The following is a 22,174-nucleotide window of genomic DNA, read 5'->3' on the forward strand; positions in this document are numbered from 1 at the left end:
ACGAATTATGGTCGAGAACCGAGGTACCACTGTATATATATATATATATATATATGAAATGGTTTTGTACATTTACATTTGCACAGTATACAGTTTTTTTATTGTGTTATGCTTAGAGGTAAAGGTTTGACAGGTAAAGGTAGAGAGCTGGTTGACATGATGCAGAGAAGGAAGGTAGACATACTGTGTATCCAGGAGACCAGGTGGAAAGGGAGCAAGGCTATAAGCTTAGGGTCAGGGTTTAAATTGTTCTATCATGGTGAAGACAGAAAGAGAAATGGAGTTGGGGTTATCTTAAAAGAGGAGTTTGTTTCTTAGAAGTAAAAAGAGTATCAGATAGAATGATGAGTCTGAAGCTGGAAATTGAAGGCGTGATGTTCAATGTTGTTTGTGGGTATGCCCCACAAGTAGGATGTGAGCTGGTGGAGAAGGAGAAATTTTGGTTGGACTTTGATGAAGTCATACAGAACATCCCGAGAAGTGAGAGGGTTGTAATTGGTGGAGACTTCAATGGACATGTTGGCGCAGGAAACAAAGATGATGAGGAGGTGATGGGCAGGTTTGGACTCCAGATGAGGAACGCTGAAGGACAGATGGTTGTTGACTTTGCTGAGAGAATGCAAATGGCTATTGTGAATACTTTCTTTCAGAAGAGACAGGAACATAGGGTGACCTATGAGAGTGGAGGCAGAAGTACACAGGTAGACTACATTTTGTGTCAACGGTGCCATCTAAAGGAAATCAGTGACTGCAAAGTAGTGGTTGGTGAGAGTGTAGTCAGACAGCATAGGTTGGTGGTGTGTAGGATGACGCTGGCAGTGAGGAAGATGAAGAAACCAAAGGCTGAAGTGAGGACAAAATGGTGGAAGTTGAAAAAGGAAGAGTGTTGCATGACATTTAGGAAGGAGGTAAGACAAGCACTGGGTGGGCAAGACGTCCTTCCAGATGACTGGCAAACTACAGCGAACATAATCAGAGACACAGGTCGGAAAGTACTTGGTGTATCGAGTGGAAGAAAGGTAGATAAGGAGACTTGGTGGTGGAATGGGGAGGTGCAGGAGTGTATACAGAGAAAGAGGTTAGCAAAGAAGAAGTGGGACACTGAGAGGACGGACGAGAGTAGACAGCAGTACAAGGAGATGCAGCGCACGGTTAAAGTAAAGGTGGCCTATGATGACTTGTATGCTCGGCTGGACAGCAAGGAAGGTGAGACATATCTTGACAGGCTGGTGAGACAGAGAGACAAAGATGGTAAGTACCTGCAGTAGGTTCGGGTAATTAAGGATAGAGATTGCAATGTATTAACAGGTGCCAGTAGTGTGATGGCAAGATGGAAAGAGTACTTTGAATAATTGATGAATTAAGAAAATGAGAAGGAACAAAGAGTAGAAGACGTGACTGTTGTGGACCAAGACGTAGCAAGCATTAGCAAGGATGAAGTGAGGAGGGCGCTGAAGAGGATGAAGGGGGGAAAGGCACTCGGGCCTGATGATTTACCAATCGAGGTATGGAAATGTCTTGGAGAGGTGGCGGTGGTGTTCCTGACTGGGTTATTCAACAAGATCTTAGATGGTGAACAGATGCCTGAAGAATGGAGACGAAGTGTACTCATGCCCATTTTTTAGAACAAAGGAGATGTGCAGAGTTGTACTAATTACAGAGGAATAAAGTTGATGAGCCATACAATGAAACTCTGGGAAAGAGTAGTTGAAGCTAGACTAAGAGCAGAAGTGAACATTTGTGAGCAGCAGTATGGCTTCATGCCAAAAAAGAGTACGACAGATGCAATGTGTGCTTTAAGAATGCTGATAGAGAAGTATAGAGAAGGTCAGAAGGAATCTCATTGTGTCTTCGTAGATCTGGAGAAAGCGTATGACAGGGTTCCCAGAGAAGAGCTGTGACATTGCATGAGAAAGTCTGGAGTGACGGAAAAGTATGTCAGAGCGGTACAAGACATGTATCACGACTGTAAGACAGTTGTGAGGTGTGCTGTCGGTGTGACTGAGGAATTCAAGGTGGAGGTGGGACTCCACCAAGGTTCAGCTCTGAGCCCCTTCTTGTTTGCTCTGGTGATGGACAGGCTGACAGACGATGTTAGACAAGAATCTCCTTGGACCATGATGTTTGCAGATGACATTGTGATCTGTAGCGAGAACAGGGAACAGGTGGCGGAGAAACTAGAGATGTGGAGATATGCCCTGGAAACTAGAGTAATGAAGATCAATCGCAGCAAGACGGAATATATTTGTGTGAATGACCGGGATCCAAGTGCAAGAGTGATGCTACAGGGAGAAGAGCTAAAGAAAGTGGAGGATTTTAAGTACTTGGGGTCAACTGTCCAGAACAATGGAGAGTGTGGAAAAGAGGTGAAGAAGCGTGTCCAGGCAGGCTGGAGCGGCTGGAGAAAAATGTCAGGTGTGATGTGTGATAGAAGGGTTTCAGCTAGGATAAAAGGAAAAGTGTAACAAACCGTGGTCAGACCAGCCATGATGTTTGGACTGGAGACAGTGCCGCTCAAGAAAAGACAGGAAGCAGAGCTGGAGGTAGCAGAGCTGAAGATGTTGAGGTTTTCTTTGGGAGTGACCAGGTTGGATAGGCTCAGGAATGAGTACATTAGAGGGACAACTCATATTAGAGGCTTTGGAGAGAAAGTCAGAGAGGCCAGACTGAGATGGTTTGGACATGTCCAGAGGAGAGAGAGTGACTATATAAGGAGAAGGATGCTGATCCTTGAACTGCCAGGCAGGAGACCGAGAGGAAGACCGAAGAGGAGGGTTATGGATGTGGTCAAAGAGGACATGAAGGCAGCTGTTGTGAGAGAAGAGGATGCACAAAACAGGGATAAATGGAGGACATTGATTCCCTGTGGCGACCCCTGAGGTGAAAAGCCGAAAAGGAAAAAAAAGAAGAGATTTTGTTATGCTTAGAATATCTTGTTTTCTATCCTTTCGCCCCCCCCCCCCCCTCCCCAGACTCCATCCCCTTTCAAATTGCTGCTGTGGACTGCAAATTTCCCCATTGTGGGACGAATAAAGGTTTTCTGATTGTAAGGTGATGGTTGACCCCAAAACAGTAGGGAGGAGGGAGGAGAAGGATGTATTTGACAAGTTGTATTAAATTGAGTTAACAGGAACTAAATAAAAAACAACAACAAAGTCATCAGAACAAAAATGTATGCTGTTAAAATTCTGGACCTCTTTCTCTTTATAATTAAATATTTGAGGCACTTCTCACCTGAAATTTTTACCAGCTAACTGTTTGCTTTGTCTCATTTGCGTTTTAACAGAGTCAATCTTGGCAGTTATTCAAATCCAATTAGAGGAAATTGTGTTTGTTCAATGTTGTTCATACTGAAGCATCTGAAGAGCACTTCATGTTCCCTCGCACCTATTTTCCACTCATTTCCCGAGAATCTATAATTAACCAACTGGAGCCTTCCCAACAATCTGCCCTTCCCCTTCTGCAAGAATGTCATGGACCGCATTCTTACTCACGTCTCACAATCCTGGAAAGCATCTGTATTCTGACATTTTCATGTCCTGAATTTCACATACTTGTGACAAACAGCAGTTTTATACTTTGCCCAGGTTTTACCAGATTTCCTTTTTCATGCACTGTTTTAAGTGAAAATAGAGAATCTTATTTACACACCCAAATGATGGCATTGAGTGAGAGGCGCACAAATCCTTGGGCCATGTGCAGTTTCCAATTAATCTGATGTGCATGAATTTGGATTGTGATAAATGTCTGGAGAAATTCAAAGAAAACACAGCAAACTTGTCACACCTGAGCCAAAATTCAAACACAGAATTCCCCAAGTTGTGACCAAATGCAGATTTAATTCAGTTATTTCATTCTGCCAACAGTAGCTGTGTAAGCACAGACGGTTCAAGCATAATGTGAGGGGCCTGAGCTCTTCTTCATTACCTTTTCAAAGAGAGATTGGTTGGTCCAGTTTCAAAATGCTAACGAAGGTGTGGCTTCTAATTTGTGTGCAGCTGTGGTGAAGATGCCGCCGAGCAACTTGTGGATCATGGCTATCCTCACACCTCTGTTCTTGCTGATGGTGGTAATCGGCATGGTGGTCTTTATTCTTTGTAAGAGGAACAGGGTCATCTTCAAAGACGGGGCCTTTCGGACCTTCAAAAGCCGCTCCAAGGTAAGTCTCCCTTATTTGTATATGCCTGGTGTGATTTCCTAATCCCTTCTATTTCATTTTTTCTTAAAATGATTAGGTCTCCTTGGGGGTTTGATCACCTTCCGAATATTTTATTATCACCGTGACAACATGCTCCAGTACCCAATTCACAAAATAAATTGTATAACCCGGCAATGTGACACATCACACCGAGAAGTGATTGTGTTAAGTTGTCCCTTCAGGACAGGAAAATTGAATCCCATCTGCGTGGGTCTTGGCTCATTTATTTTTTTCTCACTGCCCAATAGCCCTAGGTCAGTTCTAATCATGCATGTTGCAAAGACTAATGAGCATAGAGCAGAAGGATCACTGCACTGCAAGGGAACATTTGGGTGATGTTCAACCTTTAATATTTAGAGCATTCAACGATGTTCGTTTGAGGTTAAATACAAACGCATTGTTTCAAATGTGCAGTGTGGATTGTATGGATTTTAATGACTTGTTTGACTTGGCCATGCTGTTTGTTTTTTACATGCACTTCAATGCACTGCTGTCTAGCCCAGTTATTACCACTGATACTCAGTGACGTGCTGTGAGGTTCATGGCTGGTGAGGCACTGACGTCATCACAGTCAGATTTACAAACATGAACTCTACAGAGTAGCTTATTCACCATTTGATTGACAACAGTTAACGTGTTTTGTTTAAAATGCCATGTCAGCATTCTTTATATAAACTGTGGCATAGAAAAAAAGAACGTGATTATCGTGTTACCTTTACTACTTATAAATGAAGTCCATGCGCCGCTCCTTCTGAAGAAAGGCATCGATAACCTCTTTGTAGAAGCCTTCCTTATCTTTCTTCAGTTTTAAAAGTCTCTCTATTTCTTTCAATTTAGATATGTAATACTCCATTCTGAAAATAAGGCCAAGCAACACGAAAACATGACTGGATGGTTGCACTTATCTTGCTCACTGTTTACTGTAGCTTGCTCTCACTAATTCTATTATTCTGCAGCCAAGGAGGCGCAAGAAGAATCTGTAATCACCAGCGCCCCCTGTCATGAGGCAGGAGAACTGTGTGCCTCACCTATGCACACAGTTTTGATCAAAATAAAATAAAATAAACACTGTAGTACAGTGTTTACAATGTACAGTGACTCTACATTATATACACCAGCTAAAGTGTAGAAATTTAGTTCATATGCTAAAAACACTATAATATTGATATGCAGATGAACAGCAATGCGGTCTCACTGCAGAGCAAGCCAGCACAGTTAGCGTAGTCATTGCGCAATCCGTGGTGAGGCTCAGCTGGCTGCTGCCTCACCGCTCGTCTCTACTTGGTATTTGAACGGTAAATGTGAAAATTCAGCGATTTTGAAAAAAAATCCCAAAATGATGACGTTAAATGAAAAGAACTTTAAAGTACAATCACCCAATAAATATAACTGTTTAATTTATTTTTTCATTTGATATTTCCAAGATGACAGGTGAGGCACTGCCTCACCTGCCTCCCCTAACTGCACGTCACGGCTGATACTGACACAATTGTGACATTTCCACAAACGCGTAACATCATACCTGTCAACCTCCACGGCTCCATGCCCTTACAAACTGTCATATTTTCCCTTACAAAATACAAAATAACCGTACACCACATTTTTTTTCAAACATGTTTATTTATGTAGTTTAACATGTTATATTGTACATGTGTTTCGTTATATCATTCTGTACACATTCTTAATAAATGATGAAATTACAAGTGTTGCTTAATTACAGTGGGTGTAACTGGCGGGTATTGCAAGCAATGACAAGATACCCGCCAGTTACAGTGGGACCTTGGCTTACCAACTTAATTGGTTCCCAGACAGCGTCTAAGGCGAAAAGTGTGCATCCCAAAAATTAATTTCCCATAGGAAACCATTAAAATGAGAATAATTCGTTCCCAGGTCCCTATAAAACATAATTGTTTACTTTCTAATTTTCTAAGCCTTAAAACTAGACAAAATATACCTTATTTTATGTATAATAAATGTGCTACAGTATTATGATTAAAGAAATACACTGTACTATATAATAAAGCCATTTATTGTACAGTGCATTCATCTTGAGGAATGATCCCTTGTAGGTGCTTTCTCTGTGATAATTGTATCTAGTTCTTCATCAATTGTGATCTGTTTAGCTGGGTTGATAGCGTTTTGCATCAAGTGTACCGATGACTTGTGCGGGTTATTTGTGGAGCCTGATTGATGGGATATTTTAACTTTTCTATCCATTTTCTCACTATTCTCACACTCTCATAGTTGTGTTTTTTTGTTTAAAGCTCTGTCATCTCCCTTTTATGTGTGTGTGTGTTTTCTCTTTCTCTGCCTGTCTCCTTAATGTTTAACCCTCCCCCCACTGCTGGATTCTTGACCAATCACGTGGCTCTAACCGAAGATGCCACTTTGTTTTTTGAAGAACAGCCTCACTCTCTCTCTGTCTGTAACCCCATTCCCCTCTGCTGCGTTCTTGACCAATCATGTGGCTTTAACTGAAGACTGGGGGCGGTAAATAGAGGACAACAACAGTGGCCACCATTTTCTTGTTAGGAGAACGGGCTCGTTCATGAACGACACATCTCTCATTGTGGCAACTCCGTGTGTATCCCGAAGAATAGTTTGTATGCTAAGGTAAAATTTTCATAAATGTAACGTTCGTAAACCGAAAAGTTTGCAAGCCAAGGGGTTCATAAACCGAGGTTTCACTGTACTGCAGTGTTCTCTATTGTATGCTATTGCATGATCGATATGTTTTCCAGACTTCTATGTTTTTGGCGTGGCTCTTTGTATCAAAATGCGTCTTTAAATCATAGAAACCGGAGGCAGCTACTTTCACGTCTTTTTTGCAAGCAACACAATACGAATATTCCACACCTTTCTTCGAAGCTTGTATCAATCCCTTGTATCATCCTGACTTTCGCTTTGTTCACGTGTGATCGGAATGATGCAATGGGAAATCCCCAGGCGGCAGACACCGCTTGCTTCGTGTGCAACGAAAAAAATAATACCGACATAGAGGCTACCGCGGCGAACTCGTTTGACTTGATTGATTTGCCGTTTCGTGATAAATAGATGGTAGCCATAATTGACAAATTTGCATTTTTCCGTACAGATTTTCTTGTATGTCGTACACGTCATAAAATGCATAATAAACGTACTTTGTATGGCAAAAACGTACAGGTTGACAGGTATGGTAACATTCACATCACATCAAAAAAGACCCTTTGCTAGCTACACATGCGCATTGGTATGGATGGACTGGTGGAAGGATGAACAAATAGGTAAATACAATATTAATCAAGGAACAAAAATGTATTATCACACATACCTTTCCAATCTTTAATAAGACAGGTTTGCCAAACATGTTCTTTCACAACAAGCGTCACGTTAAAACCATGCACTGTATTAGTTTGCTAACAAAATTCTTGTTCCCAATTTTTTCCCATTTTTTTTAAACATTGCTTTAATCGAAGGTATCTAATATTCTTTAATCGAAATTCACAAACATGAAAAATGACAGCATACTTCACATCCACTTTTTTGAGTTTGGTTCAAACATACGAGTGTTTGCTGGTGATAGGAAACCAATGCTGATTTTTAAATCATAGTGCTTATGTTCTTCTGTCAGCCTTGCCCAGTCATGGATGGAGAAAAGTAATTTTGGGGGTGTGATGTAAAACGATGTTGTCAAATATAGATATCTTACAAAATATTTGCTTAGTTGTTTAATTTCACACTTGGTTTGTGGTAAGACCCCAGAGACCTGATGAATTATTCGTAACGATTATTTGTAGCCCATCTGTCTCCTTTAACACAATGAACTCACGGGAAGGGATGTATCCACATCGTCAGATACAGTATTTATTTTGATACATACACAATAAGCCGTAAACACACACACGCACACGCATGCACACACACACACACACACACACACACACACACACACACACACAAACACACACGCACGCACACTTTCACACGCACAAGGAGCCACAATCAAATTTCATACAATTCACCTTTTTTCTAGTTAGCATGCCAAATACAGTGCAATATTACACACATTCACACACAACTAATTGTCACAAGTTTTTCCTTTATCCTTTTCACCTCATCTTGCATTTTAAGTTTCATTCTGTCCTAAATTGTATCACTGTAATCCCTTCCTGACTTTTTTTTACCCTAAACTCTTTCCTGTTCAGACCTCATATCGACGAGAAAGCAGTTACCACCATCAGGTAATGTCAAAGATTCATGATTAGTTGAAGACTGTCTGGCTGAGTGATTGTTTTGATCATTTGATGAGTGTATTTCTGTGTTGGGCTGCTTTTGTTGCTGCTGGGTGAAATCATGCATGTGGCTGCTCTTTCATGGACATTGCTTGATCTCTATCCCCCACACCCCACCCCCGCCCTTCACAGGCCACGACATATCACCAGCCGGTGCAAGAGATATCAAGTGACCATGAGGAAATGTGAAAGTGGATGTAACTTGGCTCTAAATTTGCCTGTCTGATCCTTTGGATTTAAAGTTATGGGTTAATGTCAACCTGCTGGGTTAAACGCGGCATCTTTAAAAGTGGCCTAATGGGTTTAATTCTGCCTGCAGGCAGCCATTTTTTACAGATGTGCATAAACGTGAACAGCAGAATGGAAGCCCAATGCCTATGTTTTTAACGGCCAAAAATAACAATGCAAATGTGTGTCACCAGCCTAGACTCAAGACGGTTATTTTATTCTCCATCGGCTTCAGCCAATGCTCCAGACTCAAGACTTTTTCCGTGAAGGGCCATTTAACTATGCCATATCAATTAAATAGCCCAAAAAGCAATTGTGGTTTTAGCTGGTTCCCAAGAAAAGAAAAGAAAAGAAAAAAAGGCAATACATGACCTGTTCTCCATCATAGTAAATACAAATAGGAACCCATAAACTATTGTGTACCTTTAATAAGTGTGTCAAAACGTCAATATTTGTGCTAATAATATAAATTGTTAGCTTTCATAGCTGACGCACACACACACACACACACACACACACACACACACACACACACACACACACACACACACACACACATACACACACATTCACAGACACGCACACACACACGCACACTTTTACACACACAAGGAGCAGCATTCAAATTTCATACAGTTCACCTTTTTCTAGTTAGCATACAGTGCAATATTATTTTTAAATAAAACATTAGCCCTATTGTCGTGTTAATAAAACACATTTTGGGGTAATTCAGCATTTCCTGTGAGACTGCACTCATCACCTATGCGCAGTGGTGTTTATGTTCCTCCGTTTTCAACCAGGAGCTGACATGCACAAATAAAATAAATATTTCACAAAGGGATTTGGTTCAGGAAGAGCTCGCGGCAAATTAAAATTAAACAACGACAGGTGATTAAAAATTGAGATTATTTGCATGCGTAATAATCTTTTTCAGAGAACAATTTCATTGTGGGTTGGGACGGTAGTTGCACGTCGACTTCACATTGCAGAGGTCGTGAGTTCGAATCCCGCTCCGGCCTCCTTGCGTGGAGGCCGCATGTTCCCGTATGGGTTTTTTCCAGGTCCTCGGGTTCCCTCCCAAATTTCAAGAACGTGCATGGCATGCTGATTGAACACTCCAAATTGTCCCTCAGTGTGAGAGTGACTGTTTGTTTGACTCTGTGTTGCCCTGCGATTGACTGGCAACCAATTCAGGGTGTCCCCCGCCTAGTGCACAAAGATGGCTGGATCGGCTCCAGCAACCCCCGAAACTCTAGTGAGGACGAAGCGGTCTGGAAGATGAATGAATGAATGTCATTGTGGGAAATCATCAGTTCCTTCACAATTAAAGCAGTCAATGAAAAGAATTTTACTTGGCATGAAAGGGGGGGATCAGGGTGATAACTTGGGCAACAAAAATTAGATGTTAACAGCATTTGCCTCACCCGTTGCTCATTGGCTCTCTCATCCACTGTACCTTCCCTCAATACTGGAAATACAGATTACAGATTGCATACAGAGTACCCTGTCTATGTACTTCTAAAGCCCATATATCTCACTTAGTGGTGAAAGTTGCAAATGGTCAGAAAGAAATTGGGCAATAATTTTAATGGTCTGTAATAGTTTGTCATGTAAAAAAAATGGAACAAGTTCAGAATTTTACGTCGACAAAGCAACACTATTTGCAGTACGTAGGCAATAATTGTGCTGTCCAGTCACCATTATAATATTTCACATTGATGAGATGAATGGATTATTTCAGCGAAGTACTCATTCACAGATTTAAAAAGATTTGCTGAAACTATATTAGAGATCCAGGCCTTTGTATTAATGGTATAAGTCAGTGATTATTGAGTTGAGATTGTGAAAGTGACAGCAAATAAATATATATGCACATTGACAAAAATGGTGGAAGAAATACAACTGAAAAATGGAAATAACAATCGCAGAAACGAGCAACAAAATGAAGACTGGTGCAAAATAAAAAGCATTCGTCAATAATACCCAGAAATACCATCAGCTTCTCTGAGATAGACGGACACAAAATGCAAGGTGTGCTGTGGTCCGATGAGTCCACATTATTTTTTGTTTTGTTTTTGTTTTTGGAAATTGTGGACCTTATGTCTGAGCCAGAAAGGAAAAAAAGACAATCCAGATCTTTTAGCAGTACGGAGCTGTGAGAAACTTGAGATGTCCATGGGTTTATCAAAGGTTTCAATAAAACATGGGACAATAGCATTTTTGTTGACATGATTGTGTACATTTTGTTGTGTGATGCAGCATTTGTAGTAGGAAGAGTATCAGACTGTGTGTTTCGTGCATGCAAATTTCAGCAAAATATCCCTCTAGTGCTAAACTTGAATTAAGATGGCTGCTCGGGGAACAGCTCATCTGCTGCAACTCATCAAGCTGCTGTCTGGGTTAAAATTAGACTGGAAGAGAAGTATCTCATTTATAGTGCAAGTAAGGAAGGCAAGAACATTTTATCCAGTAGTGCTGACTCTGAACTGTCAGTATTGCATTTATTTCATCCATCCATCAAAATGCTGGCCTATCTTTTCTCTTGCTTGCTTCAAGAAGTGTACAAAAACATAGCACACAAAGGTACATAGAACACAAAGGTAATTTAGAAAGATAGACATTGATGTTGTCAAAGAGGACATGAAAGTAGCTGGTGTGAGAGAAGGTGATGCACAAAAAGATGGAGGACAATGATTCACTGTGGCGACCCCTGAAGGGACAAGCCGAAAGGAAAAGAAGAAGACATTGTGAAAAAATGAAACAGGTCAACCACAACATGTCTTTTTCAAGGTTCTGACTATCCATTAAATCATTCTAACAATCCATACACAGCGTAATGTGTAACAGTTTGAACGCGTTAGTCACTCAATCACATATGCCCATGTTCCGTTATTCATTGATGGTCAGTGCAGAAGCACGTCTTACCATCATCTGTGGAAGCTCTCAGTCGTACAGGAGTGGTCCATTGATGAAAAGTCATCTGTACTTCTCTGTACTCAAAGAAGTACAGATGATGGCTGAATAAACCTTTTCATCGATGGTCTTACCATCATGTTGAAGGTTTTCTTTTTTGACTGGATCGCAACATCATAACAAACCAATAAGGGCGGCCACATTATCTTCTGAGATGCTGGTCGACCCCCAGTTTGTTCTGAATTACATTGGAAATACAGTGATACCTTGTCTTACGAACGTAATTGGTTCCCAGAAAGTGTCTGTAAGGCGAAACATGTGGATTCCAAACATTCATTTCCCATAGGAAACCATTAAAATGAGAATAATCCGTTCCCAGGTCCCCATAAAACATAATTTTCAACTAAATAAGCCTTAAAACTACACACAATATACCTTATTCTATGACTAATAAATGTGCTATTGTATTGTAATTAAAGTAATATGTTTTGCCCCCTTACTTGGTCCCGCTTTCTCACTCATTTTGATCACCATATGTTTTAGCAAGGGCTTAAAATCTGAGATAATTCGCTGACTAGCTTGTAAATTTTGCTGCGTTTAGCGCCGTTGTTTACGCATGCACGGCGACCTCTTCTTCTTTTCCTTTCGGCTTTTCCCTTGACGGGGTCGCCACAGCAAATCATCCTGCATCTTTAGAGGTTTGATCTGCATGTTTGTTTTGGCCAAACTTTTACGTCGGATGCCCTTCCTGACACAACCCTCTGTATTTTTCCGGGCTTGGGACCGGCACAAGAAGACTTATCTCTTTCCCATAAGTGCACAACTCCGTGATGGGATAAATATGATACGATACAATACGACACAGTGATTTATATGGGGCGTTAACAACAGCTGAAGCTGAATACGAGCCAACAAGTGTAGTTAAAAGTGTGCGCTATGGGGGGGGGGGGGGGGGGCGGAGGAATGCAACACCAACAAAAGGACAATTAAAAAATAATTCTATCTGTGTAGTTCTTTATTTCGAAAGTTGACCATGAAGGTGATTGATTAGTGTTTTTATTGCATAATATGGTGGCGCTAACTTCTCTTGCCATATATGGGCTTCTCCAGGGACGTCAACTAACGTATTTGCAAAGTTGGGAATATTACACTTGGTGGTTTTCGGAAGGAGGGGGGGGGGGGGGGGTTCGTTGCAAAGACACACGCGTCGCTTTTTTCAAAATCATGCACAGTTCCCAAAAATAATTTGTATTAATGTAACCTTATATGTGATGAGTTTATTTTATCTCAAGCGTCTTAACATTTCCATGACTACGTGAAAAACCTTTACTTGGTTTGGAGTTGGTACGTCCCGAACGGCAGACTAACTAAAGGTAAAAATTCGGTTGTCATCTGAATGGTTGCCCTGTATGTCAATCAAATGACGGGATGTTTGATAGGCTGACAAATGTTTTTTTTACGGTCACGCTGCGATCGACCAGTACTACCTCCGCGATCGACCAGTAGATCGCGATCGACGTAATGAGCACCCCTGCAATGGAAACTTCATGAATAGCTTAATAGCTGGTTCTCTTGCTTGCTTGTTCTCTTCAAATTATACAGATGGTTTGTACGGGTTATTTGTGGAGCCGGATTGATGGGATATTTTAACCTTGCAGTCTACACTCTGCCTTTGAACTATCAATAAAGTTGAAACAAGTCCTAATTTCACTGTCAAACGACACATCACTCATTGTGGTGTTCCGTGTGTTTCCCGAAAAAGAGTTCAAATGCCAAGATTATATTCTTGCGAATTTAACATTCGTAAGGCGAAAAGTCCGTGAGCTAAAGGGTTCGTAAGCCGAGGTATCACTGTAATGGGAAATTGAATTAATCATTTCCCCAATCTTTGTCAAATATAATAATAATAATAATAATAATACTAATAATAATAATAATAATAATAATAATAATAATAATAATAATAATACTAATAATAATAATAATAATAATAATAATAATAATAATAATACATTTAATGTAAAAGTGCCTTTCAAAGAAATCAAGGGCACTTTACAGTGACAGGATAAGTTTTTCTACGGGCGAGTAGCGGCAACCACACGTGGCAGCGTTCACTCAACCCGGAAACAAGTTAATTTATTAACTGTCATTTAAGTGGAAAAGGTCATGATGTTAGCGATGAATTAGGTTTCCTGGTAAACTGTGTAAACTCTAGATAAATTGTGTGGAGTTTGCACATTCATGCCTGTGTGGGTTTTCACCGGGAACACTGGTTCAGGGTATATCCTTGTGAGGAGAAGCAGGATTAAAAAATGATTGAATGGACAATATTTGGAAGGACAATTTCAACTCCCCACTTCCCTCCCCCCTCTTTTTGCCCACTTCTTGTGTGTGTCATAAACACACAAAGTTCGACTCCCTGGCAACCTGTGAACAGCAAGAGACCTGCAGTAAATTAATGTTTGCACCCCCCATGCATTTTTTCACACAGATCTGTCATTACACAACACTTAAACTGGTCATGTGCAAAAACACACTCAACCCATAACCGTCTAGTCATGTCGCCGAGAGTGCTCTCATCAATGTGTGCACGTGTCTACATGATGATGTGCCAATTTCTCTGACACTCAACCGCGTGTTTTAAGGCTTGCTTATGCCACAGTGGTGTGTATTACGAATAAATTATTAACAATGCTGTCAGCCCGATGCCCACTCTGCCTAACCTCACATGCACTCAGGATTTAGTATGCATCATCAAATACATTAAGCGGCCCATTTTTGAGTCGCTCAAAATAGAAAAGGGAGGGAAAAAAATCTCGGATTTGTCTGCTTTGTTGTGTAACAAAAATAATTTGATCATCCTATTCTCTCCGTTCTCCTGAGAGTGTAGAGAAATGTAAGAGTACACAGAATGTGTCCATGCATTAGAAAATGCAAGTTCACCTCTTTTGTTCTCTTGATGCCCGTGGTTTCCATAATTGTGTTATGCCTGCAGTTCCATTTGGAAGATTGCAACAAGAGGTCCATTTAATTACCCTTTTCCGTCGTGGAAATCACACTCTGTTTTGAGGTTTTTCAGGGCCATAGAGCTCTAGTATTAACATGAAAAGCAAATAGTTATGTCCCATCTAAGAAGAGAGCTGAGCAAAATAAAATTTCAGTAATTCTGTGGCTGCGAAAATTGTACTTTTTGTTCTTAAGGTTTACTCTCATCTCATCATGACTCTCTCAGGCATTTGTGTCTTGAACTTGACTTCTTCTTTTCCTTTCGTCTTTTCCCCTCAGGGGTCGCCACAACGAATCAATGTCCTCCATCTATCCCGGTTTTGTGCATCCTCTTCTCTCACACCAGCTACCTTCATGTCCTCTCTGACCACATTCATAAACCTCCTCTTCGGTCTTCCTCTCGGTCTCCTGCCTGGCAGTTCAAGGCTGAGCATCCTTCTCCCGATTTAGTCACTGTCTCTCCTCTGGACATGTCCAAACCATCTCAGTCTGCCTCTCTGACTTTCTCTCCAAAGCCTCTAATATGAGTTGTCCCTCTAATGTACTCATTCCTGATCCTATCCAACCTGGTCACTCCCAAAGAAAATCTCAACATCTTCAGCTCTGCTACCTCCAGCTCTGCTTTCTGTCTTTTCTTCAGTGGCACTGTCTCCAGTCCAAACATCATGGCTGGTCTCACCACTGTTTTAAACACGTTTCCTTTCATCCGAACTGAAACCCTTCTATCACACATCACACCTGACATTTTTCTCCAGCCGCTCCAGCCTGCCTGGACACACTTCTTCACCTCATTTCCACACTTTCCATTGCTCTGGACAGTTGACCCCAAGTACTGAAAATCCTCCACCTTCGTTATCTCTTCTCCCTGTAGCATCACTCTTGCACTTGGATCCCTGTCATTCACAAACATATATTCTGTCTTGCTGCGACTGATCTTCATTCCTCTCCTTTCCAGGGCATATCTCCACATCTCTAGTTTCTACGCCACCAGTTCCCTGTTCTCGCTACAGATCACAATGCCATCTGCAAACATCATGGTCCAAGGAGATTCTTGTCTAACATCGTCTGTCAGCCTGTACATCACCATAGCGAACAAGAAGGGGCTCAGAGCTGACCCCTGGTGGAGTCCCACCTCCACCTTGAATTCCTCAGTCACACCGACAGCACACCTCACGACTTACAGTCATGATACATGTCTTGCACCGCTCTTACATACTTTTCCGTCACTCCAGACTTCCTCATGCAATGCCACAGCTCTTCTCTGGGCACCCTGTCATACGCTTTCTCCAGATCTACAAAGACACAATGCAATTCCTTCTGACCTTCTCTGCACTTCTCTATCAGCATTCTTAAAGCAAACACCGCATCTGTCGTACTCTTTTTTGACATGAAGCCATACTGCTGCTCACAAATGTTCACTTCTGCTCTTAGTCTAGCTTCAACTACTATTTCCCAGAGTTTCATTGTATGGCTCATCAACTTTATTCCTCTGTAGTTAGTACAATTCTGCCCATCTCCTTTGTTCTTTAAAAATGGGCACGAGTACACCTCGTCTCCATTCTTCAGGCATCTGTTCACCATCTAAGATCTTGTTGAATAACCCAGTCAGGAACACCATCGCCACCTCTCCAAGACACTTCCATACCTCGATTGGTAAATCATCAGGCCCGAGTGCCTTTACCCCCTTCATCCTCTTCAGCGCCCTCCTCACCTCATCCTCATCCTTGCTAATGCTTGCTACGTGTTGGTCCACAACAGTCATGTCTTCTACTCTTTGTTCCTTCTCATTTTCCTCATTCATCAATTCTTCAAAGTACTCTTTCCATCTTGCAATCACACTACTGGCACTTGCTAATACATTGCCATCTCTATCCTTAATCACCCGAACCTGCTGCAGGTCCTTACCATCTTTGTCTCTCTGTCTCGCCAGCCTGTAAAGATCAGTCTCACCTTCTTTGCTGTCCAGCTGAGCATACCAGTCATCATAGGCCTCTTGTTTGGCCTTTGCCACCTTTACTTTAAATGTGCGCTGCATCTCCTTGTACTGCTATCTACTCTTGTCCGTCCTCTCACTGTCCCACTTCTTCTTTGCTAACCTCTTTGTCTGTATACACTCCTGCACCTCCCCATTCCACCACCAAGTCTCCTTATCTATCTTTCTTCCACTCAATACACCAAGTACTTTCCGACCTGTGTCTCTGATTATGTTTGCTGTAGTTTGCCAGTCATCTGGAATGACCTCTTGCCCACCCAGTGCTTGTCTTACCTCATTCCTAAATGTCATGCAACACTCTTCCTTTTTCAACGTCCACCATTTTGTCCTCACTTCAGCCTTTGCTTTCTTCATCTTCCTCACTGCCAGCTTCATCCTACACACCTCCAACCTATGCTGTCTGGCTACACTCTCACCAACCACTACTTTGCAGTCACTGATGTCCTTTAGATGGCGCCGTTGACACAAAATGTAGTCTACCTGTATACTTCTGCCTCCACTCTTATAGGTCACCCTATGTTCCTGTCTCTTCTGAAAGAAAGTATTCACAATAGCCATTTCCGTTCTCTTGGCAAAGTAAACACCATCTGTCCTTCGGAGTTCCTCATCAGGAGCCCAAACCTGCCCATCATCTCCTCATCATCTTTGTTTCCTGGGCCAACATGTCCATTGAAGTCTCCACCAATTACAACCCTCTCACTTCCCGGGATGTTCTCTATGACTTCATCAAAGTCCAACCAAAATTTCTCCTTCTCCACCAGCTCACATCCTACTTGTGGGGAATACCCACAAATAACATTGAACATCACACCTTTAATTTCTAGCTTAAGACTCATCATTCTATCTGATACTCTTTTTACTTCAAAGACATTCCTAACAAACTCCTCTTTTAAGATAACCCCAACTCCATTGCTCTTTCTGTTTTCACCATGATAGAACAACTTAAACCCTGACCCTAAGCTTCTAGCCTTGCTCCCTTTCCACCTGGTCTCCTGGACACACAGTATGTCTACCTTCCTTCTCTGCATCATGTCAACCAGCTCTCGACCTTTACCTCTCAATGTTCCTACATTCAAAGTTCCTACTCTTAGTTCTATACTCTTGGCGTTCCATTTCTCTCTTTTTCTCCGGGCACACCTCCCTCCTCTCCTTCTTCGACCAACAGTAGTCAATTTTCCACTGGCACCCTGAAGGTCAAGAGTACCAATGGCGGCCGTTGTTAACCCGGGCCTCGACCCATCCGGTATTGGATTCAGAGGTTTGATTCACATATTTGTTTTGCCAAAATGTTTTACGTCGGATGCCCTTCCTGACACTGTATTTATCCGGGCTTGGGACCGGCACAATAAGACACTGGCTTGTGCCCCCTTGTGGCTACATTGTGCCTTGAACTTGACTTGGACTCCGTTAACCATATTAGGACAGTGATTACCACAGTGGCCAATTTATCCGGTTACAGGGTAGAATAAAGAGTAAAGGTGGATTTTACTACAGCCCTAGTCTGTATTTGTCATGATCTGGTTGGCGACCAACAGGGGGTGCTGTCGGCCCCGCCTACACCTGCACAGGTGCTGGTCGTCCCGATCAGATTGGCGACCAGCGGGTAGCGACGTCAGCCCTGCCTGCAGCCTCGCAGGTGTTGGTCGTTTAATCATTGACACTTAAAAGGACACCCGGCACGATCATCCGGGGCCGGTTCATTGTTTGTTTGCTGCTTGTTTGCTGCATGCATTGTGTATGTGTTTGTTTAACCTTGGCGGACTTTTACTCTTGGTCTTCTTTTGCTACTTTGTATTTTTTCCATTCAGATGATTTTGATGTCTTACATTTTGTACCTGCTGACTTTATTTTAATACAATTTGTCAAACAACCTCCTGCTCCCTCCTGCTCCCTCCTGCCTGCTTTTTGGGATTTGCACCCGCCATCACCACCTCGCAAACCGTGACAGTATTAATCCAATCAATTTACTACCAATATGACAGAAACAATTATTTCCCCCTAAACATATAGATTGTAGTATTGTTTTTGCTCAAAATTCCACACACAAGTGATGCCTTTTCCAAATCGGAGGTTTGATGCCTTGGCCAAGGCCACCTCGGGGATCTTCAGGAAACCGTCCAGTGGCTCTTCTGCAAACAACCCAGTCTTCATATTTATCAGTACAGTATTTTAGTTTTTTTTTAATGCAGTAACTCCATGTAGGGAGAGGTCTGTGAACCAGGTACCCAGTCTTTATCCTCACGTATAAGCCAGTTGAGCATCGACCAGTTTTTGATGTCAGATTTTTGAAGCATACTGCACTGTTCCAAATGGCTCAATTTCACCACAAATCTTGGGTCTGTTCAGTGACATTTAGCTTATTTCTCCCTGCTTATCTTTTCGTCATGCCTAACAGAGTTTTTGAGAGAAAGTGCCTTCTCAAGTGATGGAGTGTGCTCTATTATTTCAAATATCCACTCAAGAACTGAGCTGAAATGTCACATTTCACCATATTTTTTTTTTATAAATGTGTGCAAATTGCAACAGATAACAAAACTTGAAGTGCACATTTGCTCTTTTTTAAGATTAATTCAAATGAAGTTCAGATCTCCTTGAAATCCAATTATGCTGAAAATCAGAAGCACACGTGATATATTAGTTTACTTTAGCTTTTCCTTTAACTCCATCAATGTATCCACTCTTCACTCAAGACACGTGCAAAGCATCTTCCTTGCTGTTAAAAAATGTGTCTATCAACTTTGTTGCGAGTGGTTCAAAACGAAAAATGGTATTTTATGTTCATTTAGGAAGTAATAGAATGAACCAACGGACAAAATGAAAATGAATTGAAAGCATTAATGATGAAAGGATGCTGCTATCTACAAAGTACACTTGTACATGCACGAACATGAAATTATAATTTACAGGACATTGATGGTCTGTAAATTCCTGCATTATCATACGCTTTGTCTGTTATAATGCTTTGTCTGCTTTGTCTGTTATATGTTATATATTGTGATTTGTACTCGCAATTAGGATGGAAAATTATTTGTTCTTTACTGTTGTTGTAACACATGTTGTTTTTCTTTTCTGTGTGCTTTGTGTCCTGAAAAAAATAGTTTGCCATACTAATATTCATATTACTTGTCTGTTGCCATTTTTACAGTTCTCAAGGATTGTGTTTGACTCTCGGTTCACTTTCTTTTGTTAGCCTGTTCAGGGCTTTGACTACGCCAAGAAGCACATGGGTCGAACTGGTGATGAGACCATCTCTTTAAATAAGAACACTTTAGTTCTGGGGCTGCCTGTGCGAGATGCCCCACTGTCAATGTCATTGGATAAGAAGGTCTACCAGGATGGGACTGCCAACAAGAGGCCACCGTCTGCTGACATACACAAAGGAGGGTAAGATAACAACTGTCCTCTGATACACACCTACGCTCCTGAGCTTGTTGTGCTATGGTAGAACAGCTGCTATTGTCACCGAAGAACTCAATTAGAAAAGCCAAAACCTTTTAGCAGAAACAGACATGAGTGTTTGTTCAGCCTCCAGTGCGCTGAGATGAATCGGATAGATTGCTGTGATCTAACCATATGTCCAGTGTTAACAAGAGGCTGTCTGCAAATATCCACGCAGCAGAACACATGCAGTAGCTGGATTTACATGTTGTCAGATCAGAATCTTTTCTGGCGTGATGTGTGACTGTACCTTTGTTTGTGTCTCTTATCCATAGTTTACCATTTCCAGTGTGGGTCAGGGAAGCTCAGTCAAGTTGAATTCTGTTTGCCTGGGTACTCCGTCTTCCTCCCATATACCATAAGCACTCATGAATATGGAATTAAGGTTTGAATCTCATTAAAATTGGAGAGAGGAAGAGTTAAATGAATAAATACAGCTGAATGTGAATGTCTGTCAAGATTTACTCAACAATTGATCAGTGATCAGGATTGGGTGTATGTACCCTTGCCAAAATTCAGTGAGGTTGAGCTTTAACCTATATGCGACCCTCATGAGGACAAACAGGCAAGAAAATGGAGGGATTGACAGCGGACCGTAATTAAGAATGTATAGCATGTGTTTCATCGAATCTAAAATAATCGCTGGAATGATGCAGAAGACTTTAAGGGAATCCTAGTTAAACTTATTAATTTATTTTTTGGTTTGGCGGGGTGTTTTTGCATTTGATTTTTTTTTTTAAACCCAACACCAGGCCTTTTAGGGTCACATTTGGATATTCACTCTAAAGCCCATGTACTGCTCTGAAGATGTGTGTTCGTAGAGGCAGCACATGTGACAGGTTAAAAAGTACCTGACACACCGAAGTGGAGAGCTCAACACGCACGCTCCTCGATCATTACTTTCCAACCTGACTCCTGTGTTCTAAGCCAATCAGCCGCTTGTTTCCATTTTAACTGCCCGATGGGACGCAGTGGCTTACTGTGTCCCCAGTTAGAGCATCAGGCAACAGCACATTTCATCAATGCTCTGAATTTCGGAATTTCTGAATGGTTAGAATGCAGCGGTCCATGTTCAGAGTGTCCTTCCAAAGGTCTCTTATAGTTAGTCGTACCCAAAAATTGCGGCCCTTCATCATGGGGGAATTCAAAAATCAGTTCTAAGTGTAATGTTTCACCTGCGAAAAGGGAACAGTGTGTTGCTCTTTACTCATGGAAGCCACAAATGAGATGCATTTTGCCCCCTTTACTGAAATGCAAAAAAACACACACACAAATCAGTCTTATATTTACACACCACTAAACGAAAATGCATCAGGGTTGGATTAGTCGTGCCTTGCCATTTGAGGACAATAAACGCATGTATATTTATAACCCTGCTTTTTGCCATCCCGGAGGGAGTGGAACAATGATGACAGTATAAAATCCTGGCATAATCAGATTTACCAAACCATGTCAGCAAGACATTTTCCACCATCTATATATAGAGGTACTGTATTTACAAAACTTCAATGACACTACAAAATCAAGATGAAAGTTGCAGACATTTTTTTTACAAATAGATGTTACACAAAGTCAAAAACGGACTTGATGCATGAAATTAGAAGGGGGAATTAAGATTCAATGTGCCCGTCTCAATAATAATTATCTCAATAATAATTGTGACTGCTTTATTATGATAAATGTCCATGTTAAGAGCTTTGTTGCAGCTGAAGCTGTTGTTAAAGTGCTATATAAATCAACATGCGACACAGTCATGAAATCTGTAGCCAAGCTTCCTTTTTTTTCTTTTTTTTGTCTGCCCTCAGGGTGTGTGGGAAGTGTGCTACTATATTTGAAATCTACACAGTCACACATTTTCAGCGTTTAATCACAGTGGGGATTGAGAGGAGGTGGGCATTGGACCACGGAGGATAATTTGATGTAGATAACAGGTTGGATTAGGAACATGCAGAACATTGTGTGTTTTTTTAGGTCAATGTAATCACATGCATATTTCGAATGTTGAGATTGTTCTGATGCTCCAGCATTCATAACTAGATACAATATGTTTGTCGCCTTTGCTCAATGTGCTGCATCTTCACTAGTGGGTTTAATGTTACCCCTTTCTGGGTCAAGTGGTGCTGCAGA

At 41.4% G+C, this 22,174-nt stretch overlaps 1 protein-coding gene across 5 annotated transcripts in view; it reads left to right on the forward strand.

The window, feature by feature from the left end:
• kiaa1549la (KIAA1549-like a) overlaps nt 1-22,174 on the forward strand; it is a 111,194-nt gene that overhangs the window by 63,523 nt on the left and 25,497 nt on the right. For 4 of the 5 annotated variants that reach the window (XM_088997502.1, XM_088997504.1, XM_088997503.1 and 1 more), the window contains 3 exons: nt 3,999-4,159; nt 8,383-8,418; nt 19,800-19,993. In XM_088997502.1, coding sequence (XP_088853628.1) covers nt 3,999-4,159; nt 8,383-8,418; nt 19,800-19,993 — 391 coding nt within the window. The remainder of the gene's footprint in view (nt 1-3,998; nt 4,160-8,382; nt 8,419-19,799; nt 19,994-22,174) is intronic. The other variant, XM_088997505.1, reaches the window with a different exon arrangement.

This window comes from Hippocampus bargibanti, linkage group LG05 (genome assembly GCF_051943395.1).
Source record: "Hippocampus bargibanti isolate YZ-2025 linkage group LG05, ASM5194339v1, whole genome shotgun sequence".
NCBI lineage: Eukaryota > Metazoa > Chordata > Actinopteri > Syngnathiformes > Syngnathidae > Hippocampus > Hippocampus bargibanti.